At 39.6% G+C, this 25,558-nt stretch overlaps 1 protein-coding gene across 1 annotated transcript in view; it reads left to right on the plus strand.

The window, feature by feature from the left end:
* The window catches only part of EEFSEC (eukaryotic elongation factor, selenocysteine-tRNA specific), a 130,448-nt gene that overhangs the window by 25,902 nt on the left and 78,988 nt on the right, over nucleotides 1–25,558 (plus strand). The window contains exons 2-4 of the mRNA XM_072875651.1: nucleotides 9,034–9,241; nucleotides 13,095–13,191; nucleotides 16,087–16,251. Coding sequence (XP_072731752.1) covers nucleotides 9,034–9,241; nucleotides 13,095–13,191; nucleotides 16,087–16,251 — 470 coding nt within the window. The remainder of the gene's footprint in view (nucleotides 1–9,033; nucleotides 9,242–13,094; nucleotides 13,192–16,086; nucleotides 16,252–25,558) is intronic.

Genomic DNA, 25,558 nt, shown 5'->3' on the forward strand with positions numbered 1-25,558 from the left:
ACTATATACAAATAGCTATGTAGATTAATGTAATAATGTAATGTAATACATTACAATACATAAATGTAATAAAATAATGTAATGTAATAACAAAGTAAAGCATGTGATTGCCCTGGCTTGAAACTACGTGGGTAGAAATGGCTCTTTGACTTGCATGTTTTATGTTTATAATGGAAGTGAAGGAAAAAAATCTACACTCATGCTTCTAAAAGTATCCTTAAAGTGAAATGGAGCCTTTCCTTGTCTGTAGGAGCATGTATCCTTAGCTGTGGCTGCTACTTGTGCTGCTTTTGCTTATGTGCAGGCTGAGAGAAGGTTAGGTGTACTTAGCTTCTGTTCATGTTAGGGAGAGTGGAGGAAAAGCGTAGGAAATTATTCTGTTACCTAAATTAAAAAGTTTCACAGCAATCACTTCTTGGTAGTGATTTCTATTTGGGAGCCTTTTGGAGGAAGGATTCTATTTTAGTGTGTGTATCTTTTTACAAAACTACGTATCGCTTCAAGGTGTGTGAGACCAGTGAGTTTAGTCAGATCATACCGAGGGCTTCCTGTACTTGCCTTCTCTTGGAATGGTCTCTCTTCTATAGTGATGGAAACTGCAGAAGTGTTCAGACACCGCTCAGGCTGGTGCTTTTGACCTCCCTCAGCCAAAGAAGAGTAAAGACCTCAGAACACATCTTCCTGTAACCATTGCTGCTGACTGAGCAGTGTGAGCCCTTGCTGGCCTCTGAATAAGTAAATCAGGGAGTCACTGGGAAATAATACATTGAGAGATGTCAAGTCAACAGCTCAATGCTAAATTTTTGTCTGTGTATCCTTTTTTCCCTCACTATTTCAGAGTACCTCACCTCAGCTCCTAGGCCTCCTGTGCCTGCCTGTTGTGGGCTGGAATGCCCTGCTGCTCCCCTTGCACTGCAGCTCCTGACCCAGAAGTCTAACAGTTTTGATGTGTTTCAGAGAGTATGACCAGAAGCATGCAGTGAGAAAACTTATTCAAAGTATTATTTAATTTGTAGTAAGAATTTTTTTTAAAAAAGCCAACAACTTGGGGGGGTGGGGGGGAAATGGACTTTAAAATAATGGGTCTGTAAGCATAGTTGCTCTGCCTGAGGCTTACCTTTCCATAATAATGAATTACTTAAGTCTAAGGTTTCCAGGTGTCCATAGAAAATGCATAAGGGCAAGTCTCTTGTTCTGTCTACACTGCTGTGTTTGTTTGTGGTGGGTTTAGTTTAAGTGGTTTCCCTCTTATAGCACTGTCTTCTCATAAAATAGTTCAGGTTGGAAGAGACCTTTGGAGGTCATCTTGTTCCAACCCTGAAAGGTGGGCCAGCCACCTCTAAGTAGGCAACTTTTAAGCTAGATCAAGTTTCCCAAGACCATTTAGGGCTTCATGGATGGCCCGGTGTACAACATTTCTCCAAAGAGGCTAAAGGCAACATGGGGCTCATTACATTCTGTAAAGTCTTGCAAAGGATCTCTTGATGCCCACCTTTCTTCCAGTGTTGTAATGCCTTTTTCGGAGGGAGTTTTAACTTTCAGGTTTGTTGTTTATTTTTTTTCTCCCATAAAAGTAATATGTTGAATATAAGCTTATTCATATGCACAATATTGCAATAGCTGGATCAGCATATAATAATAAATTATTGGAAGATATGCCTCAGTCTTTCTTATCGTAACCTTCATTGGAGGCCTTATCAGCTTTGTTCATGCTACTTCAGCATGGCCAATCAAGCTTATTGACATACTGTAATCATTATAGGCATTTCCTCCCTGTGAAGAACACAGACTTGTTTGGCACATAGTTAGAATGTATTCAAACAAGAAAGATCCTTGGATGACTTGACAAAGGTGAGGGTAGAGGCCCTCATTGCCTTTACCCTTTTCAGGACGCTCTTGCACACTGGTTCATCTGGGAGATGAATTATAAAGTATATTCCAAGTGGATTCTTGTGTGAAGTCTTTTATAAAATAACCCTTTTATTTATCTTATTTATAGTAAGAGATTAGCAATTATCTCTTTCCATTGCTTACTATTTGTAGTTGAGTTTAACTCGGAATTACAAATAAATAACTGTAAAAGGCAGGTTATTTGTCATACAAGAAAGGAACTTCTAAGAAGTATGCCCTTATGGTCATCCTGCTTTCTCTTTGTAGCTCTCAGTTTAGGAAAGGCCTTAGTGGCTGGTTTTCATTTAAAGGGAATTTGTGCAGCTAGCGGTTTCTTTATTGTTCACAAATCAAATATAATGTGTATAATTCTAAGCTTTACTGTGCATTGAGAAAGATTTCTCGTGGGTTGCCAGTCTGACCCTCGCTATCAGAGATATTCCAAGCTATCCAGAGTTTGAAGCTGCACAGCTCCCTCTTTGTGCTTACAGCTGCTGAAACCTTTAGGAATGGCATGTCTGGGAAATGGTGGTGGGATGCTTGAACTCCACGAGTTCCTGTTCTTTTCAAAGTGTTTCCTAATGAAAGTTGTGACAGGAGTTTTGATCCGTGATTTGCATTGCTTTACAGAGGGTTTCTTCATGTGTAATTCATGCGCTCCAGTTGTGTGCACGTCTCTCTTTCCCCTCACTCCTCCTTCTATTTAAATTTTGGGAGATTTCCTATCCCATAAAACATCTTCCTTATTTATCACAATGCCTCCCCTAAGGTACCTAGCAAAATCCTGTGTGACTTGTAGCATCTCCCAAGGTGTTACTGTATATGAAAGCAGAGAATAATTTAGTTGTTTCTGAATAAAGATTCTTAACAAAAAAAGGGGGGGGGGGGGGCTGGGAAGGGGGAAGTTTCATACTCTCTGCATGATATAGACAATATTTCCTGAGACAGGAGATACTAACCTCAAAGAATTTAAAATAAAACATTGATTTTATTATTTTTTTGAAAGGGGAATAGGGGAAGCAAAAATGGTAGAATAGTCAGTCTTTTTATCCGATGTGCAGATGAAATTGATTAAACCTTAAAAACTCGCCTCAGTCCACCCGGTTTATTAATTGAAGAATTTCCTCTTCCCCAGAATGGGAAGTGCACATTAAAACAGAGCTTTGCCCCTGAGTAGCAATGATACTTGAGAACGGTACATTTTCTACAATCCTATTTTCTCTGCTGCTCTAGAGGAAATCCTAACATGGTTAAAAGCATATTTAAAAAAAAAAAGTATGTTTAAGGAAGTTCTCTTTCATTTCCTCGTAAAGCGTGAAATCAAATTATAGCCCATGGCCCACAATTATTTTATTTTTACATTTCAAATTCCATTTTCTGCTTCCTTTTGGTGCCTGTGAACAGGAGTTCTACTGTTTGTGCGAAGTCGGCTAAAAAGATTACCACAGACAGGACAGGACACAGTAGCTTAAAGAAGCCACGAGTCAGAATCTCTGCTTGTGTTCCGTGCTCGTGTGGCGTGCAAAACCTCCCGCTTCTTCACATGGGGACTCGACTCCTCTTCCCTCCACTAGCCCAGGTTTTATTGTTTGGAGCCAAGTCAGCTTTATATTGATGGATTATGGGGAATCTAATGCAATACTAAACTTACACTTACCAAAATAGTAGTAGTTGTAAATGCTCTAATAGTCTTAATCTACTTTTGTTGAAGAGAAGACAATTGAGATTTGATGTGTTTATTGAAAATGCCTTTTGGTTCTCCTCTTTGGTAATGCTGAAATTGCTAGCTAATTTAGTGCTTGGAGTTTAACCTAAGGGTTCTGGAAGTGGGCACAGTGCACATATATAATAAAATAGTAATAAGCTTTTGGAACTGATAAAGTAATATGAGAGGCTGAAATGTTTTGGTTTTTTTCCTTAGACCTAATAATGCCCTCTAACTTACTGTAAACTTTGCACTTTGCTGCATGGGTCCATCTACACACAGCTCAGCCTGGGAGTTTGGGTGTATAATTTGCAAGCATGCAACAGGTTGCACAGACAGAAGGGCTTTTGAGTTCACGTGCATGCAGAAATGCAGCAACTTCTGTGGATCGAGGCTGAAGGAGATTTGTTAAGACGTAATGTTCTGTTCCAAAATAAACATGGCAATTAGTGCTTTACAGTTTTTAAAAATGCAGCCTGTAGGTTGGGTACTCGCGTGGTGTTTCCCTGTGAATACTGGTATAACAGATCTGATTTTACTATTTGTATACTTTTGTGTAAGGATGTGAGACAGCAGCATGTAAACATTGCAGAGTTGGGACTTAAGTGTCTACTTTAGCTTCAGGGAGCAAAATCAAGTGCGCTTTAAGCTGTGCGGAAATCAAAGGTGGGTGTGACACTATAAATGCATTTATGAGGAGTGAATCCAATGCAGGGGATGAAGGTCTGCAGCCTTGTTGCCTAGAACTCTGGGTAGGTCTCTCTTCCTATTTCAGTCAAGGTTTGAAGATATAATATACTAAATAACATAAATGCAGAGAATGCAATGAGTTTTCTCTAAAGATTAAAAGTTCATCAATACATACTTTTTTTTTTAAATGCATACTATTCTTCTGGGTCATCTCTCTTTGGGTGTCCTCAGACAGCAGCTGGTGAGTTCTTTCAGGATCAAGAGCGAGAGCTGGCTGTGAATGATGTGCTCCAAGTGGTACCGTTTTGCTCTGCCCTTGGAGAAATGGAGCCGATGGCCAGTTTAGGGAAACTGAGGTGCTGCCTTCTGCCCTTTTGAAGCCCTTTTGAATCTATGACATCTCTAATTTGACTAATCCAATGAGTAGAGAGCAATAAGTTACTTCCCTCTTGACTGTTCGTAATCAGACAATCCCCCAAATTGAGAAGCAAGAGTGGGTTGGATGTGATTGTTCAAAGCAGGGGCTAGGCTTTTTCTCTTCTCTGAAGGTATTTTTGTTAATACCTGTGAGTTCTGTGTTTGCTTTTGTGGTACAGATGAGTGCTGCTGCCTCCGAGTTTAGCTGGCGCTTCTTGCAGCCTTTTCTCAGCGATGCTGTGCTGCTGGTCTTGTTGCATTTTTCCTGTATCTGGCTGTCATCCAGATTCTCTCTGTTCATGTGTTATCGTTCTTGTTTGTTTTTCTTCACTCAGACTATCTACTTTACTTTGGTTTTGTGCTGTGGTTTAGCTGCTTATCTTGCAATATAATTCCCATCTTTCCCCACCCCCTTGTGTTTTCTGATGACAACTAGTTTGTTTCATTTGCTTTTTACAGGGCTACATCTGAGCTGTATGTCATCACACGAAGGATACTCCGATAGTTCATCTTTCATTTTCAAGCAAAGTGAGAAATCACACTTCAGGAGGACTCTTTATCTTTCTGAATGTTCTTGAACACCTCATTCATAGATGAAACAGCAAATGAAAGGTTACACCCCTGTTTTTTTCTGTAGGGGAAATCTTTTGATACATGAAAGTATTCATCGATTCTATATGACCTGCTTCAATGCAGATAAAATATTTTTCTTGATTGCTGTGCTTCGTTATATGCAGACCTGTCCTTTGCACGAGTCTGTGCTTTGTTCAGATTAATTTCAAGCCATTTGCCAGCTTTGAGGGCTTGAGGAACACTTCTCTTTTCCATATCACTCTTAACTGTGTAGGACCATATCCTGTCTCCTGAGCGAAAGCGAAGTGTTTCAGTTCCTTTTTGTTCCATTTCCCACGAGAGCCCATGGTACGTGTTCTGTGGTCAGACAGGGCAGGTTTATTGAGTGATATTGTCACCTTCTTTTATTCTTCTTGTTTTTTTTGGAGTGTCTGCTTGGCATGGTTGTAATATTTTTATGCCTCAAAAGGTCCTTCCAAGTGAGATTAGATACTTGAGAGAATATTCTTAGATAATCCATCCTCCCTTCACTTTCCCCAGTTAAATCTTGTTCTGTGGTAAAAAAATTATTCGGGAACATTGTTCCTTTTTCAGGAACATTCAATGTGATAGTGAGTTGATTGATTAATAGTCTGATAGAGATTATTTAAATGGCAAATATGAAGTTAGACAATAGTAGGTCTGCTGTTACTATACATGCTATGAGGAACAAGTGTGCCGAATGAGATGTTCCACGTTCTTTGGAGGGGTTTATAGTTTTGTCACCTTGTAACAAGTGACGTGCCAACTTTCCTCATTAGAAATGTTTCATTTGTGAATCCCTGTGCACTTTGTTTTGATTTCCCTAGATTACTTCATTTGAGTATTTAATGAACTATTATGCATGAATAAGGGCAACTAAGGAAATGGGTTGTAAAATGTAAAACCAGTTAGGAGAAGACTGAGGGATTGGGAAAAAAGTGAATCGTCAAAGATGGCTTATTGAACAGCTTAGAGGAAACTTGAAGAACTAAATCTCAGCATGTTTTTTTTTCTCGTTGCCCAAGGGTCCTGTAAACTTGAGCATTCATGTCTTGATATGCGTGAATAGACATGTACAAAACACCCTCATGCCTTGGGGAGAATGCAGTTGAAGTATTTCTGTCAATGCTGTCCTGATCTTTCCCTTGGTTCCATGACTCTGTTGAAGGGCAGCAGCTTCCCACCCTGCTTGGGTGCCAGCTCTCTCCCTGCCATGCTTTCTGTTCCATCTTGCAACATCTCTTACGAACTGTGGGCAGTTAGCACGTTACAGATTTGGAGGAGGCACAATAGTTGTACTGAGGCACATATTTGCTAACTTGAGTATGCTGCCGTTTCCTTGACTGTAATATATTTTCATCTGGAGTATCGTGATATGTTTTCTGGGGTTTCTGGAGTCTTTCCATGGACTGTACAGTTATTTTTCCTTTGTTCATCTTCTCTTTGCTATGAAATGCCCCGAGGTAGACATTCTTGACCTTCTAGCAACTGGGCTGATGATTTTTATGGCTCTTTTAAAGTGTTGCTAATAGATTCATAAATACAGCAATTAAAGTATTTGCTTTATAACAAATGTATTCAAAGCAGTTGATTTAGTGTTTCAAGATAAAGCAGCCTTTGTACTGAAACTGCTTATAAGAGTTTCAGGGCAGATTTTGTCTCCTGTTGGAGGGAAGAGATACCACACCATATATAAAGCATCTTATCAGCCACCCTTTCGCGGCCAGATTCGGATCTGGCTACTTCGGCTTAATTCTGGAGCATAAGGATTGCTGTGCTCTAGTAGTCATAACAGTTCTCTCAAACTTAAGCTGCAGTGTTGTTGTTTTGCTAGATGCACTTATTATAGTATTAATAATCAATTTGACTTGATGGTTTGGTTTTATTAATTCCCATTCATTCCCATTAAGGGTGTCACCTGTGTAGTAAGAATTACTGTGCGGTAGAGTTTAATACAAAATATGGGTGTTATATTAAGTTTAAAAAACCCCATGCAGTATGTAGTCGCAAAAGTGCATGCGTTCTGATTGTGCAGTGTTTTGTCCCACAGTTTTGAACTATTTTCATGCTGTTCTTTCCCCTTGCTTCCTGTCCTTTAGGTCTGCACTTCTGTATGGTGTATAAAGTCTGAGCCTTTTGTATAGCCTTAATGATATTTATTCTATAATTTAAGCAAGTTCTAAATAAATACAATTCTTGAAACAATAACAATGAAAAATACTTTTGAAGGTATAAAGTTTGTCTTGAATTTGTCATGGAGATATTTGAAGTGATTGGTGGAAATTCTGCAGGAGCTTTGGAAATGTCATAATTATCCAACTAGTGCTCTGAAGGGTTTAGCATTCATTATTCCAAGATAAAAGCTTTGGTAGGTTGAAAATAGTCATTTGTAACCATAACTTTTTTTTCCTTGTAGCTCCCACCCACTCGTTCACCCGTGCACTTCAACCTCAGAATGATTTCCTATCCTGAGTTCATGGGAATTAGGAACAAGGGTAGCTGTTGTCATAGCCATTGTAAAAGCTTAAGAAAAAAAAAGTGGGGGGAGGTTGGAGAGGGTGAAGGAACAAGGAACAGTTGTATTGATTTCTTGTTCTTCTGATCAAAAGCTTAAGGCAAATATTAAAAGTACTTAAATTCAGAATGCTGCAGTTTTGCATGATTTCTAGCTTCTATCATCTTTCAAAATGTGGTTTTTTGACGTATGACTTTCTGGTAGTTCAGCTTTAGTGTTTTGGTTTTTTTATGTTTAAGCTTTCTCAACATTAGTCTGTTGCACTTTACTTTTTTGGTATTCAGAGTATTTCAGTTACCTGGAAAGAAGAAAATTCTGAATGTAGTTAGTGGAAGGCCCAACATTCATCAAAAGCTTCCTTGAAAACTAATCTGAATCCATGAAATTCAGGTTGCTTCAATCAAAGGATTTAAGGGTTCATGACAACAGTACTTTGAAAAATAAAATGAAAATAATCCATAAGCATGACAGGTAACTTCAGCCTAAAATTTAGGAACTCTTTCTTGAAGAGATCTAAGAATCGGATCTGTTTGTGGCTGTGTATGATGTACATATTCGAGTTACGTAGATCTGAATTGGGGGTGAATGACAATATATTGCAGGGTTTAAATCGCCTCTTCCTCACGCTGAGGGATTGTAGGAATTTGTTTAGACTTGGAGTTAAACCTGCCTCTGGTGGTGGTCATCTTGTTTTTACTTTTATCAAATTTTGGACTCTGAAAGAAGAAATGGCGGGAAGCAGGCAGGGACTGAGGCTCGCAGGCATAGTTATGCAGCAAGTAGTTGGCTCTTACTGGGGTTGCTCCGAGTATGCGACTGTCCGTGATGTTGTGCGTTAGTTTGGCCATACCATGTTCTTGCTTAGCTTCTTAGATTATCTTTTTGAATCAAGGCAAGTGTCATGCTTGTGTTGCTACAAGGGTAACTTATTTTTTTTTCCCCTGAATGCAGTGATCACATCCTTGAACTGTTAATATGGAGGAACATGTAAACTATCACATGCTTACTTTTTATTTATGATCCGATGGTAGCATATAATAACTTCAGTTCCTGAAGTGTTATTTTCAAATGCAGCCATGCATTTGATGCTTACTTTGACTTGTGTTTTGTTCATATTTCTGGGCCTTTGTACATACACTGACAATTTTTATGGAAACTATTTGAGAAAATGATGCTTCATCTTTTTATGCTGCTGCAATACTGACTGTGAATTCTCCTCCAGGTGCCCAGATTATTGATTTGATGATGCTCGTAATAGATGTGACAAAAGGGATGCAGACGCAGTCAGCAGAGTGCTTGGTAATTGGGCAAATTGCCTGCCAGAAGATGGTGGTAGTTCTGAACAAAATAGATCTCCTTCCAGAGGGGAAGAGACAAAGTGCCATTGAGAAGATGACTAAGAAAATGGAGAAGACCTTGGAAAATACTAAGTAAGTTAACAGTAACGTTAACAGCTAACTTGTAACAAAATGTTTAACAAAAACGCTTCACCCATATTTCCCTTCCAACATGCTTCTAAACACACTAAGATGTCTAGCAAAGATGATGAGAAGAGTGGAAAGACTAAGAGAAACTCAAATGCAGTCCTGAATTTGCATCTGCAAGTGTCGTCTGTAGAGAAATATTTTCCTATAATGAAGCTTTTCAGTTTAAAGGGCTGCTTGGAGTTCAGATTGGATAAAACAAAGCCAGAAGATCCAGGTGAAGAACTGTTTTTTTTGGGTGCATGGTGTTTTTTGTTTATGGGCTTGCAACTTTTGTTGTGATCTGCAAGTCTTTTTTCACTCCAGAGGAAAGAAAGTGTAAGGGTTTTTCCTTAACTGAGGGTGAAAAATGTGATTGCCCTAACCAGGGAGAGCAGAATGATGGAAGTTTATATAATGTCATGTGGCTCTGGCTGGGATGATGTTTGTCAGTCCTGTTTAGGTGCATTAATTTAGGTACATAATTGATTAGGTACATCATGAGTGAAGTGCAGTGAGATTCAGGAGTGGAAATGTGTCTCTTAAGAAGTGGGAAGATATGATACAGACAATATTTATTTAGTGGTTACACAAACTGAAGCACAGCTTGCTTTGCCCAGGGTCATAAGGGCACATTAGCTCCCACATTTATAGCTGTTAGGTCATGTTTTGATTTGAAGAATCAAAGGAATAGGATTGAGCATACAGAGGACAAAATTTCACCAGGACCAAAAAAGCAAAGCTTGGTTCCTGCTTAGCTTATTTGCGATGGTAGGGCGATGTCCCTTTTCAACTACACAACTGCCGCAATAGTGACTACGAAGATCTTGGTGTCTTTCCAGCTCCTGTGTTGTTCTTGGGTCTGTTCATTTTGCTGAGAATGGTACAGAGGTCACCAAGAAAGTGAAATTCTCTCTTGTGAACTTAGACAGAATCCTACAACTTTAAATTCTCTCTGGCAGCTGTTGATTTAAGGGCAAATAAATACAGGGTGGCTTGGCTTTCTCTGTAGGTTGCTGCCCCTCATTTTATGGGAGATAAAGAAAGGAGGCACCTTCAATATCTCAAAGCATTTTGGATCAGCAGTTTTTTATAGCTGTGAGTTTGTTGATCAAATTCACAGGTAATCCCAATGGGGGTAACGTTGAGATAATAAAGTTAGGAAAAATTTAGAGGTAACTGTCTAATGGCATTCGTATGATTTTATTTGGTGGTTTGAAAAGTTGATACATAGAATGTGAAACAAGCAGGATTGCAGTTAATAGTTATTTTCTATTTGTTTCTTATCTATGCCAAGAAGTTAATGATTTTTGAGAGTTTATCTTAATATACTGCTCACTTTTATTTTGTCCTTCTTTTAAAATTTGTTTATTCTTCTTGAATGGCAGTAATTGCTGCTGCAGGTGGTGCTTCATTCTTGGTTTAGTCCAAGATGGTATTGCAAATGATTGGGAAAAAAAGACCTTTCTAGTTGCATATTCAGAAAAAGAAGACAAAAATTTTGGTAAGGAAACTGGTGTTCAGAAATACTTTTTATGTACACTGTTTGAATTCAATCTTCTCTTTACATCATGGAGTACAGATGGGTCTTTACAGTATGTCTTGAAAATTAGCAGACTTGTCAAAACTGAAGGGGGACTGAGTTTTTGAAACAGTTGACATGCTGACTGTGAGGTCCTTACCTCCAGCCGCCTCTTAAAACAAGGATGTGTATCAGCTGATGACAACTGCTGTGATTCTACCTGGAGAGAAATGGTCCTGTCAGCATGTTTTAATTACCCATTGGAACTCTGGATCCTAGAAATGCTCTTTTATTGGACGTGTCTGTGCATTGTTTTCTTGACAGAAATACAGTTTTTGCATGCGCAGTCTGTGCTTTATGGTGCTTTGAAAGCACTGCTGACCTAGGCGTGATTGTAAAGTGCTTGTCCTGTTGTATCTTTGGCACGTGTTGTTTCTCGACAGCCTCTTTCCCACTTGACTTTGAATTTCCAAATGCATGTTTTTAAACTGTTTTTGTATTTCTAAACTACTCTTATTAGCAGAGCATATGCTGAGACCATTTGACAGCTGCCTCTGACCCCAAGTGCTTGGCAATGAGTTGCTTTTTTTCCCCCAGGAATAGTTTACTTGTTGATTGTTATTTCTCTACAGACACAGGCATGCATGCACAATTTCATAGCAGTAAGCAAATCTGAAGTCTGTTGCAGCTATAGAGTAGGTGTTGCCATTGATGCTGGGGAAATTGCTGTAGTGTTGTCAGGAGATTCCATGGAAGGTGGAAAAAAAAATAGGTAAAGTAACTGTCATGTATTTGAATAGTTTGGCACTTGTAAATTTAACCTAATTGAAACTTGCTTGTTCCATGGATTGATGCCAAAAGTAAAAGCAAACTGTCCCTATGAATGGAATTTCTATTTTTTCATAATTTTTTGCACATGCCAGCTTTTATCTTTGTCCAGCAGGGTCTCAACTCTGCTGACGAGAAATCGAAGTGATGGAGTTAGAGTTTTAGTAGGGCTGAATCATGGTTGGAAGTGCCTCCAAAGGCAGTACGTGATTACTCCAGTTTGTTCTGGTATATGGGAAAAGGAGTAAAGTACCTGGTTCAGCATAAATTTCTATTTATTGCAATACAGTGCCGTAGAGTATTTGTATGAAAATAAACTTCTGAAAGTTTTATGGTTAATCATAGGAATTTTCAGTGCACAGTTGTATTACCCTTTGTCCCTAGATGCCTCAGACTTATGGCATATAAACACAGAAAATACCTTATATGCTTGATTACTGTTTGGTCACTAAATGAGCTCCCTCTATAGAACTTAGTATTTTTTCTTTATCGAGGCACTGTCTTTTTCCTCCAGTTCACTCCCTTTTTGAGATAAAATCTATGGGGGGTCGGTGTCAAAAGGATGACCACAATAATTACCTTTGGTCTCAATCTGTTCCATAAGAATCAAGTATCTATGAGAACCAATCACTTTTTAAATGTTATTGCTGATCATTATTCCGTTGCTTTAATATATATATTTTTATATGGTTAATCCTGACTTTTGCAAAAATGCAGTAATAATTTGACTTATAGTCTAACTTCCCTTTCCAAAATGTAGGCAAAACAAGCTATCAGATGATTGAAACGCTAGGTTTCATTTTAGGGAGCAAAAGTTACAAATTCAGTCAGCAGACTTAAAAAGCTGCTGAATATTAAGGACTTGAAGAGTAAAATTCACTGTGAGAGAAAAGCTAAACTGAGGTCAACTGTGGAAGTACTGCTCTTCTCTGAACCTTTGCATGTTTGAGACTGTGGGTTTCATGAACTTTGATTTCTGTAGATTTAGATCTTTCTGTTGCCTGCAGACCTTGCAGTCTGCCTGCAGACTCAGGTAGACATCATGAGCCATCTTGCATTTGGCTCCAGTTTTGAAGGTCATGACTCTACAGCTAGGATTATAATTACTTTAATGAAAGTTGAAACCAGTGCAAGTCTTCAGGTAAAATGGCTTGAATGCAAAGGCACTGCAATAAGACTGGGTAGCAGACCCTTGCTTCTCAAGTAAACTGAAGTCTTACTTTTGACTGACACAGAGTTGAATCAGTAGCTAATACTAAAGAGGACTGAATATTTCATAGTGAAGTCCAGTAGCGCAGATGCTAGTAATTCAAGAAAAAAATTCAGTTATTCATTATGGGGGAAGAGCAGATGAATTGGAATTTGAGGGAGTTTCCTTGCCTTCATTGTCAGATGACCCTGGAACTACTTTACATCGTGACACACGTAGGAGATCTGTGGTCTAATGGTGGGAGTCTTTCTCTCTTTCAGGTTCTGTGGGTGTCCTATTGTTGCTGTTGCAGCAAAGCCCGGTGGACCGGAAGCCCCAGAGTCTGAGAATCCACTAGGTGTTTCTGAATTAATTGAGGTACCTGCTGAAGAACATCATAATAACATAATAACATGAAATGTGCTTGAACTTAACTTTAAGTCTTTTGGACTACACTGTATTAGTATCTAGAGCTGAGGAACTCCTGCATTAATGTCAGTTTTAAGGAACCTGATTCTTTAGGGATTCCTTCCAGTGAGTGGAGAAGTTGAGGTTGCATGCCCCAAAAGTGGATCTCCTTTTTCAACTACTAGGCTTCAATGCCTTTGAGTGTCTTAAGAAACAGCTGTCACGTGTGTGGTGCAAGAGGTTTTAAGGTTGTAAAGAATGATGAAGCATAATGAGTAAAAATAGTTTTAAAATTCTGTCAGATCCTTGGTAGGTGTTGTTTTAGAATTGTACCATAGTTAAGAAAACAGTAAAGCTGTGAAGTCAGGCACTCAAAAGTTACACGTTGGGAATTGTCTCCTTCCTTCGTGTGTGTATTATGATCCAGTGTCTAAGGGCATGATTCTGTATTCTAAGCAACCCTTACCCCATTCCTTGCACAGGACAGACAGGGCTCAGCTAGTGAGCCGGTAGTCCGTATTTTGTTTTAATTCTCATTATTCTCTGTGTGGCCTCGTGACTCCATTCAAATACTGCTCTGCATTCAGAATGATTAATTTCCTCCTGGACTTTTCTTTGGCACACATCACTGTGGTCTTGAACACTTGGCAAACAGTTAACTTACTTCCAAAAGACCTATAGGAAGTGTAGAGGTGACTTTAATCCATATTTAGATTGGGAAGCTGAGGCACAAAGGAGTTAAATCCACTGAGTTTACTAATTTTCGTTGCCAAATTTAAGGAAACGAGGAACTCTCTTGGTTCAGATCATAGTACCTGCCAACTTTGATTGCAATTGTGAATGCTTAGCACTTTTGTTAAGCTTTGGGGTTTCTGTTTGGACAGTCTGAGGTGTACAGTCAGTGATTACCTGTGGAAAATTTCATTTTTTATGAGAATAACAATACATGGGAGTTCTGGCATAAGCAAGTCTAGAATCCATTCTCTAGAGCAGCACCACCTGCCTTCATGATGGAAACCATCTTTCTCTGTGATACTCTCCCTTGCTTACTGTGTGCCTTGCACATCTGCAAAAGATAGAAAGCATGGCCTGGATTTACCCTGTGCCCTGAATGAGGTAGGGCCTGGAAAAAACTGTATGATTGTATAACTAACATTGCATCAGACCCATATGAACAGGAGAAGACTTCAAGCAAACTGATGCTTGACAGGTATCCTTAGTTCCAGCAGTGTGGGTTTGGTGTGTGGTTGGTTTTTTTTTTTCTTTGGGGGATGGCAGGAGAAGAGAATAAATTCTCAGGTTTTCAAAAAACTAAGTTATACAATAAGTTATATGGTATAAAGCTTATACTGTGAAGGGCAGGACACTTAAAATAGGTGTTTGAGAGCTGTTTGTAGCTTGTAGTAGATTTGTCACCCTTTCTGTGAATAAGCTTTAAGGAAAAGTAGCATCTTTGCCCTGGAGGGATGCCACTGTTATTTGCAGACAGCATGAAGTAGTCCTAAAACAAAGGCATCGTTCTTTGCAGACTTGTCAAGGTCTGGATTGGGTGCTGCCAGGCTTAAAATACTTGTACATTGCAGGAGCTAGGGTGTAGCACCAGTCATCAAAAATCTAGGGATGTCTGGCCCAGGGCAGCCTGGCTTGTACAAAGGCAGGGTGTTCCTCGTGGCTGCTGTGTGGTGTATCTCCTCCCAGGCTCGTGTGGCCGGAGATGGGCATGGGGGTGTGATGTGGTATGGCCTTAGAATAGACTTGGCAAGAACAAGGCTACCCACAGCAATGTCTAGAGAGCCGGAGATAGGCAAGTCCTTAGTTCTGCCTTCATCTGGGTCCGGGTAGATTTACTAGGATGTTCTCCAGGGTTAAAACCTTTGAAGGAAATACCCATGTTGCAGTTGTTTGTCAACTCTGAGACCTAATATTAGAAGAGCTGGCAAATGCTGTGTGAGCCCTGCCATTGAGCTTCAAGGTATTATCCCTTCTGTCCTTGATAAGAGACTCTCTCCATTGTTCTGCCATTACACCTTGGGCTTAGGGCAGTTTCTGACCTTAAAAGCAGACATTAAAGGCAGTGCCAAGTTTATATGCTGATGTTATAACAGAGGCAGAGATCAAAAGTGATTTGAGACAGGGGTGAACCAGTTCCTGTGAAGCACTGTTGGGTACGTGACTGCATTTCTATAATTAAGATCTTCTGTCTGTGATGATATATTTTAAGAAACGTAGTATTTTTCAGCAAAACAAATTCTAAACTTGGAGAATTTCTCTAGAAAACGGTACTTATGTAGCTATTTTTCCTAGTGGTTTGATCTTCCGAGAAGTGTTGACAGAAATCTGAAGGGGAAGTTGACTTTGAAAACTTATGTCAGTATAATAGTTTTTCTGGGAGGGAGGCAGGGGTGGGCTTTATGGGGCACTAATTATCTCTATATAAGTTCATTTTCATGAAATAAAAAAAAGCTGAAGTAGCAAAATGCACTGTAAAATTGTACTGGGGGGGCGGGGGAAGGGTAGAGAGAAAAAAAGAGGGGACGTATGGGATTTTTTTTCTCTGCTTTGCTGCAGTGTTTATATTGAGTTTGGCAGCGACTTTATCACCAGTGCAGTTTTGCTAACCAAGCTAAATGTGCGGCACCAAATCTTTCTAAGGCAGAAAATCGAACTGTTCCCGCTGCTAAGTGTGCATCTCCTCTATGGCACGCAGTTAATTTGACATTGGTGCGTTCTAAGCTCATGGGGAGATGCCTGAAATCGGTAAAACTGCAAGCTTGTTCAATCAATCATCCGCTTGCCTTCCTTTTGCTGTATGGCTGTCGTGACTTTTCACCCAGGCATGGTGCTGCTTTTATCTCTTTTTTTCAGGTCCTGAAGTCTCAGGCTTACCTGCCATCAAGAGACCCCTCGGGACACTTCCTTATGGCAGTCGACCACTGTTTCTCTATCAAGGGTCAAGGCACGGTGATGACAGGGACTGTTCTTTCTGGCTCTGTTAGCCTTGGTGACAATGTGGAGATTCCTGCCCTGAAGGTGAGTCTCTCATTTTCACTCCCCCCAGTTTTCCTGATAGAGACGCTCAACAAAGAAGAGAGTGTTCTCTTCCAATCTGAAATTATTCAATTATTTTCAGTGTCTGTCCTCTTTTTTTTTTGTACTCTACCATAAGCCAGCTTATAATGGGAGAAGACGTAGAGATTTTAAAATAACACAGCCAGTAAGTTACTTGCTCAATTTTTGTTGAATGAAGAGGAGAGAAGACTGACCTAGATTAGTGTGTTAGACTTTCAAATTCAGAAAAGCAAGGTGGGCATGTTTCCGAGATAGGACGTGCCCAAGGACCGAACAAGGTTTGAGTTACTTTCATTTGAGATGTGCTGCAGTGAGAAGGCTTGCGAAAGAATCTGACTAGGTAGGCTACCTGAGACGTCTAGAAGTGAAGGAAAAGACAAGAAGAGGGCATTGAAATGCTTGATGCGCATTCTCTTTGTTTGTTGGGGCTTTAATTGGTGTCCCCATGTTCTGGGAGAACTGCTGGGATGCAGTATGTGGCTCGCTGCTGTTGGGCTTTTCAGAGAGCCTGTAGAAAGTCAAGAGGCCTTTCAGTGGCCTTTGAACTGCTTCACTGTTGTTACTATTTTATTTCCTTAAAACACATTCATCCTTTAAAAGAAAATAAGGTGACTTTTTGCTTGGAACAGGTGAAGCCTATTTCACAGATCTGATTTGGACTGCTCTGACTTTCCCTTTGTATTAACTACCCAAAATGAGTCAAGACTTGAGGAGTGTTTTGCACCTGCCACTTAAAGTGGACCCGGACAGTTACATTCTAAGAATAGGCAGCTTTTGGCTGAACAAGCCTGGATGGGACCCTTTTGGTGCTGTCGGTATTATCCTGAAGTCATGTTACTATAAGGACCTTATTCTTTCATTGAGTGAACATGCTGCTTTCTCATTTTTGCCTGTACCTTGCGGGCAAGTGAAGGATTAAGTGAGGCATTCTGATTTCACCTGAAATATTTTGTTGATAGCTGACAATTAACTTTTGATCAGCCTCTTCTGGGATACCTGTGACCATCTAGTTTATATCATGTTGTTGTTTGCATAAAAGTGATTTGCATATGTACCCCATCATGTCTGCTTTCCCAGTGGAGTTCCTCAACTGCCCATATTCTCATTTGCTGCATGCAGCCCATCCTGGGAGCAGTGCTTGTAATTCCTCCAGGGAATATGCTTTGCTGGGATTGTAGCTCTGGCTTCAACCTCTCTTGCTTTCCCCTTGTCAGAGTTCCTTCCCTTTTCCATTGTGTCCTGCTTGCTGTCCTGGGCCTGTCTGCACAAGGGGTCCAAGGAGGGACAAGTAGTTAAGAGTACAAGGCTGACAAGTGCTGAGGGATGGCTCCTGCCCATCAGGGGCCTTGCATAGCTAAGCTAGCTACTTTTTTTGGCATAGCACTGGCCAAACTTCCTGTCAGTTTGCAGTCTGGGAGATGGGGGTGAGACAAAGCAGAGTAATTATTCCTTGCAAAGAAAGAATGCATAACTAGATTATATCTGTAAGTGACTGCTTAGCTCTTCATGTATAGTTCAATAATGTTTTGGAGAAATATGTTTAGGAATTAGTCTGTTCTTTGAGAATCTGTATAGAATATAATATTTCAGTTGGAAGGGCCGTACAATGATCATGTAGTCCAACTGCCTGACCGCTTCAGGGCTGATGAAAAGTTAAAGCATGTTAAGGCCATTGTCCCAATGCCTCTTAAACACTGATGGGCTTGGGGTATTGACCCACCTCTCTAGGAAGCCTGTTCCAGTGTTTGACCACCCTCTCTGTAAAGGAATGCTTCCTAATATTGAGTCTGAAAGGGGAAAATAACAAAAATACAGTGAATAAGTTGCATATTGCAAATGGGTGTTTGAGAGGACAGTAGGAAAGACTTTAAGTGGGACTTTAAAAGATGCTTTCTTCCCAAGTGACTGGGGGAGCGGTGAAGTGAGAGGCAAGTTAGCAGATAAACAGGTCATTGACAAAGAGAAGCCGGATCACTTGGCTTTTCTGGCATTAACAACTTCCCTCAAAGTTTTAGTTATTTTCAATTGCCGTTAATGAATTAATCCTTCCACTGCCTTGTGTGAAATAGAAGATGTGTCCACATCTCTGAGTGGTAATAGTAGTGGGCAGAGTTTTGCGTTTGTTGTTTGCCACTAGCAGCTTGTGAATATTCATGTTCCTGTTGTACAGGTATGGAAACCAAGGCGCAGTCAAAGGAAGCAACTTCTGTAAGCTTGAGTTGTGTGTTGTACTTACCCCTGCTAGCATCATGCAGAGTTGGGTTAGGATACCTATAAAAGGTCAAACCTTTCTCAGGCCTACAAGGTAATGGAGGAAGCACATTTCACAACACATTGTGGTTTATGACTCTCTCTGACCTTTTTTTGCCCTGACCCTATGGTAACTGAGATTGACAGCTGGTGCCCACTGGGCATTTAGGGACATTATAAACCAGCTGCTTTTTAAATTTGAGGAACCCTCTCACCAAATGAAGTGGCATCACCTTCCAGTTCTACTAATGGACTTCGACATCTTTGACCGCTTGAACCTGCACAAAGGAGGGACACAGCAATTAAAAATAAACAGTGACATTCTCAAACGCCCATGCTTGCTCTGATTGAGGCTGAGAGCACCAGCAGTGCATGGATTCCTTTATCCTGTTGCCTATGTAAATTGCCATCTGGGGTTGATTATCCGTATTGCAAAAAGAAAAAATTATATATATGTGTTTGGCAAAAAGCTTTGACACAGCAAACGGTTCACTATCCAATTGAGTTAGTACTATTTGCTCACTAGCACTTGAAATCCACCTTGAAGAGCATGAACCTAGGATTTCTGCAGCAAAAGCGTAGTGTTGGCAGAATTCTGAATGTCCTTGAAGATTATTTCAGTGGTCTTTCAATCTCTACAGTCTTCCAGTTTATAAAGTGTAACAATGTGTGACATTTTTATTTCTGCTTTATAAAAGTTCCTGGAGTTTGAATAGTAAGGATTTTTTCAATGTAGATTAATTTTATTTTACTGATAGGTTTGGCAATAATCACTTCAAAATATTGACCTAAGTATATTTTGTTCAGTAAATTTTAAGTGAGCATGACTGTCAAATTCTAGTGCTGCTGTGTCTTTTTGTAGCATGCTTTCATTGAAAAAGGAAAGTGTGTTTTTTAGTGGGGGAGAATTATCTTTGCCTTCCTTATCCAGGTGAAAAAAATCATAGTAGCTTAAGAACTACAGCAGCTTTTAGAAGGCTGATGCAAAATGGGCAAGAACCACGACTTTTGTTCTTATCGTTGGTTGTCTCAAAACAAAACAAACAAAAATCCTTGTGTGAAAAGTAATGCCAAATGTTGTATGTGGTCTTCCTTCTGCCCAGTGTCAGTGATTCTAGCTTTGGATTGCACAGTTGCAAGCACATTAGAAATACTGGAAGATTTAGGAAAACAGATGATAATATGTTAATATTCCTTTAAAGATGTTTTGCAGCACAGAAAATGTTCCAGGTTGGTTACTAAGAATCACTCTCTCTGTCTAAAGAGTTGTGAAAGATCATAGAAGAGGTCAAGTCTGAATTGAGTGAGGAGGCAGAGGTGGATGTCCACAGTTAATGGATATAAATCTGGTCATCCTGAAAGTGTTGACTCAGCATTGCCTTACCTGTGATCAAGTGCTGCAGGTATATAGCAGCCACAAAGCATGTATGTGGCAGCTAAGTAAAGACCACTGTTGTTTCTACTTCATACAAGTCCTGAAAAAAACTCTTCTTCTTGCTTGATATTCAAGTTCCTATCTGTTTTGTTTAATGTAATTATTGAGAAATGTTAAAGCAAGCTGATGCAAGCTTGAATGGCCGGTGGATGTTAATAGCTTCCTTGGAGCATATATAAAAGTACGGTATGCTGCCATTTTGTACTGCGTTTTGTCAGAAGTTCATGAGTGCCTTGAAGGCTGAGTAGCTGTGTTACTGGTAAACGGTTATGTTGATGTTTATCTGTAGGGGATCATGTGGGGATTTTTGCTGTGTGCTGAAGCTGAATAATGTATCTGGTGTAATATAGTACAAAGTTATTTCTTATGTAATAAATCATGTGGACACCCAATCATTGGACTGACCTTGGGAGATGCCTCTTTAGACACTGTCAGGTTTTTGATCTGCTAGGTGTGGCTGAGCTGTTATCGTTAAAGGCGAAGAGGAATGTTCATACCGGGTCCAACCTTCACCATCCCTGAGGTTTGCAGTAGACAATTGCTGTTATTAACTTTGAGCATTTCAATCTCAAAAGTTGCAAGTGCGTTTATGAAATGCTTCTCTTGTAGTTGGAGAGTAGTCATCCAGGTGTTTCGGTGCTCTGATATACTTTCAAGAGGTCACCTGAGACATCAAATATGAAAAATGTGAGAAACTTGCTTCTGTTTATCTCATCAAGTTTCCTAGTAAATGAGAGTGTCGGTTTAAACCAGTAGCGGATTCTGTCTTGGCAAGGGCCTATTTGCTGTCAAATATTATTGACTTTATGAACTTTTAAGAAGCATCATTTTGTAAGTGTGATACTGAGAAGCTTTAAGGCTTCGTGTACTTCCACCATATGAAAAGAGAGGGGGTTTTTTTGCACTTCTTTGTTGGCTTGATAACCTTGGTCTGTTTTTTGGCAAACACTCTGTAGTTTTTATGGCTCATCCAACAAAAAAATTCTCCAGTGTCTGATAGAATAACCCAAACAGTATTTGCGAAGTAATTTCCTTCAAACCACCATAGCTATTCAGATTGTAAGAGATATATCTGCTTTTGCCCACATGAGTACTTCAGCCTATCTGATGTCCCAAGACCTCTGACTAGTGAGCTTGAGTATATAAATGTAGTAAGAACTAATGGCAGTGTATTTAAGGACTTTTTGCACAATCATAGAGTTGCACGGTTAAGTCTTGCCAGAGAACATTTAAATCTCGGAAAACAAAGTTAGATCAAACCCTGCTGAATTGGATCATGAAGGTGCTTGTACGTGGACTTTCATGGTGAAATCTTAAATACATGTTTACCACTTTCATTTTTGCGTTCTTTGGTCCTCATAATGTACCCCTCCCAAATGTCAGGATATCTTGACTGGTTTTTGCACTGCAAATAGATAGAACCCTTGCTACATTTTCTGAGAGTATGTCTAAATGCTGTTTCTACGTCTGTTTTTTTCTAATGCTTCTCGGATTTTCCTTCCCCAATACTGATAGAAACAGCCTTTTAAAATGCTTTAAAATGCTACTGTGGAAGAAGTCTAGCTCACCTTGAACAGCTTCTTTTTATTGAAATGCTGTGAAGGAGGGCAGTTCAGAAAATCAGGGCGGGGGGAGAATCAGTTAAATGTAACCGGTAAAATTGTGAAAAGCCAGTTCATAATACACATTAAAATATGTGGGTGATAAAATACAAAGAATCTTAAATCCTAAATCAATAAATTAAACATATACACATAATGTGATACATGCGGTTTAATTCAGTACAAGTATTGAACTGTTTCTTTAATTGTCTGCCACTTCTAAAGCATGGGTTGTGTTTTTTGGAGATTTTCTGCTTTCCTAGAAAACACCAGTGTGAATCCTACTGGTTTTGCATCTGCTGTGGCATTTACTTAAAAGCAAAACATGCAGGATTTGGCTTACACTGGAAAGTACTCAGCTTTCAACATTTAGGATATTATCAGTTGTTTTGGAAGAATTAAACTCCTCAGCACAGTTCTTTGTGGTTAAGTAAAGGATTAAAGACCTGATATCCAGTGCCTGTGGAATGAAATTTAGATCTGGCAATAAAAACTTCTCAAATCTTTTTGGCTCGATCTCTTGGGAGAATAAGAGTTGCAGATGCTGAGCTCTCTTTAAAGATCAGTTCCCTTGTTTTCAATGTATGGTTTTGTAACTTTTTACTGTGTGGTTTTCTGGCCTTTGTGTGTTATTTCTGTTTTAGTTCACATGCTAAAAAAAAACAAACAAACCAACACCACCCCCTCAAAAACAATCCCAAACCCAAGACCCCAAAGAACAGAATCCATTTTAATTTTATATTAAAAAAATCTAGTTAACTTCAGACTTTAAAAAGACTCGGGAATAAAAACACTCAGGAAGAGATTTGTATGTTGCTATTCTTTCACTACCTGTTACTGAAGTACAGTAGTTTAGTTCATATTGCTTGCAATTTTTTATTAAATATCGTGTAGGTACAGTAAAAAGAGGGAGCAAGATCAGGAATTTGTGTGTTAAGGTTTGTTTTATTCAGGACCAGGGATAAGACATAATAGAGAGGGAGCTGGATATATATCATGGGGTTTTAAATTTTTTTTTCTACTTTGTCAGAGCAGAAGGGAAGGAAGCCAGGGGGAGAGCAGCCAACCTGAGCAGTGCTAATCCAAACCATACACTGTATTTTTGGAGCTTGTATGTCTAATGTGATCTCTGTAGGCAGAAAAGTGACCTAGTCAGTGCTGGCCAATTAACTCTTCAAACACTAAAATTCATCTGCAGCTTTTCTTGGAGGTCTAGATGTAGCCTGTGCTCCCTGCCAGCTAGGGAGTGTTGGGATACAGGTTGCCTTCTAATGGATTAGAAAAATTACCCAAAGTGTACAAGTTTCTTTGTACAGTGGATCTGAAAAGGAAGAGATTTGTGTGTAACTTCTGCATTGCTTCTATCCACTTAAACCTTCTTTAAATGACTGCTTGGGATCCAGGCTCCACATGGAAGTGCAGCATTGCTGGAAACAGTACTGTTCTCCAAGGTAGACTTTAACTTCTGCAGTATTTCTGTGATACCGATTGCTTGTTCAGGGTTATCTGCAATGCTGACTGGTTGTGGTCAATGCACGAGATAACTTGAAGTGTGTATTTTGTGCTATTGCCACGCAGATAATTTTGCCTTAGTAGTTAGAAAGTGCATAGAGTTATTGTTGTCGAAGAACTGGTATGCTGTTCGATGGGGTTCAAAATGAAAAAGAAATACAGGATCATCTCGACTATGAGTAGATGAAAATAGTGTGTGAACTGAATGTCATGTTTTTATTTGACACAGTGACTGGTTTTCTTAGATAAATCAAATTACATTTTTTCTGTTCAGATTTCAGTAGATCATTTGTCTCGTGAGAACTGTTAGAAAAACTGAAGAAAGTTGTTACAGAAGTACAAGGTGGGAAAGAAACTGAGCTGAAGAAAAGGGAACCAATGGACTAAAAGGAGAATTTTACAGGCAGAGTTGTTCTGAGGTTGGTCTTGGCACCGAAGTGTGACAGTTTCACTAGTGACTGCATGCACTCTCGCATGTGTGTAGGCACATTCTCCCCACTAGCGTGCCACACTGACTCATGTAGACTGCTGGCAGATGTGACGTCCACGCATAGTCTATGATGCTCAGTATTCTGTAGCTCTTTGGGAATTACCAATGTACTGGGTTGCTGGATCTGATGGAAGAGCTCAGTATCCCAGTACAAAAGAGTGCCACAATTGAAGAAATGGAGTATGTTCTTGTATGTTATAGTAGCGACCAATTCGGCTTCAGTATGGCAACATACTTAAGGATAAACAAATATGTAGGTTTGTGACTCCAATGTTGAAAAGAAAACCAAACATCTAATAAGCTATTAAGATGACACCTGACATTGAGATTTCTCTCTATTGCGTTAACTTCCCTCATCTGTTCATTCTACTTTTTCTCTTGCCTGTTGCTATCTTTCTCCATCTCTAGCTTCTTTTCCAGTCTCAAAGCTTGCTCTTTAAAGTGACTGATCTCTTCCACTTACACCATAGATTGAAGACACTTTTTTTCTCCCTCGTCTTCTCAGCTGCTGTTGCAGTCTTGAGTAACAATGCAGTTGTGTATGCTTCTTTCCTCTTCCCTTCGAGTATGTCTTGGCTTGAAACCTCTGGTGCTTGAAACCAGCATTAGTCGGGGTCAGATGAGAAACCTTGGGATGGTATTTTTGAACTTGTTTCCATAGGCCGAAGCTAGCGTGGGTCTGATGAGAGAAAGGACAAGACCTGATAAACATTGAGTGGTGTTATCCTCTCAAGGGCAGTTTCTGAAGATGAATAAGCAGGTTCCGATACCTCCTTGACGGGATGTGCCAGCTGTTGGTTTCCTAGGGTGAATGTCTTGCATTTTATAGTTTGAGTCCTGGAGCCAGCTAAAGCGGGTACTCTAAGCAGTGGTCCTGTAAGCTGTGTACAGGAGGAGAAAGGTCTTAAGACAACTTGAGCCACGACTGGGATGCAACTGAACAAAAACATGCATGTTGTTCTGGGACCTACTGCGTAATGTATTTCCTGTTGAACAGTTGCTGCTCCAGTGATCAAGTGTTGCGTTCTTGCATTTGTGTACTCTGGGGTTCAAGATTAGTTTGAAACTAAGTTAATGGACATCGCTATAGTAATCACAGACTTTCATCCAAATGCCTTTTTGTTTAAACTTTATGGTGACTTTTTAAAGCAAAGGATGGCTGGTTTGTGTTTGCATAACTTGTTTGCTTAAGCGTTGCTGCTGCCAGGTTATTAACTTTATTTTTATTTCTTTTAATTTATCAGGTAGAATTGTTCTCGATCCAATTCAATTGAAAACAGACCCACATGCACATATACATACTGTTTGAGCAGGAATCTTACTGGAATGCTTGAATAGTAATTGGAAAGGTAACCTCCTATATGGTAAACATAGCTTTCGCATTGCGTTCCTGCTGTGAATGTAACTGTAGTATGAGTAGGCTTAGTTAGGGCAGTGAGTAACTATCATCTTTTAAATATTTAAGTTCAAGTGCTGGAGGCTTTAGCAAAATTTCAGTGACCGGAATGAAGAAAGGGAATGTCACTTTTTGTTCTTCCTTGGTCATCCATATACAGTACAATTCCTCATTTGATCAGGCTTTTAAGAAGCAGAACGATTCAGCAAGCACTGCATTAACTAGGCCATGGTCTGTACATTATAAAGTTCTGCTCAGACTTGGGCGCTGGCAAAAAAGGGATCTGAATATTGAAAATGTTATTGAACCAAGGCTATTGGAGATAAACTTCTCAATTTGACCGAAAGACAGAAGAATGTGGACTGGTGCATAAGTGCCCAGGAATCTGTAATGAGTCTGTTACCAGAGTACCTTCTTGAAGTGTTACTGTAACACCATAGGAAGTCCTCTGGATTTCATGCCTTGTACTGTGTGTTCCTGAGATGACCCATTTATAAAACTCTAAATTTTATTCTTTGTTACTACTATGAAAATTACACGAGAGTTGACTTTGCTCTTTAAATGTTTGTTCAGCTCATCACCTG

The sequence above is a fragment of the Ciconia boyciana genome, chromosome 11 (genome assembly GCF_034638445.1).
Source record: "Ciconia boyciana chromosome 11, ASM3463844v1, whole genome shotgun sequence".
Lineage (NCBI taxonomy): Eukaryota > Metazoa > Chordata > Aves > Ciconiiformes > Ciconiidae > Ciconia > Ciconia boyciana.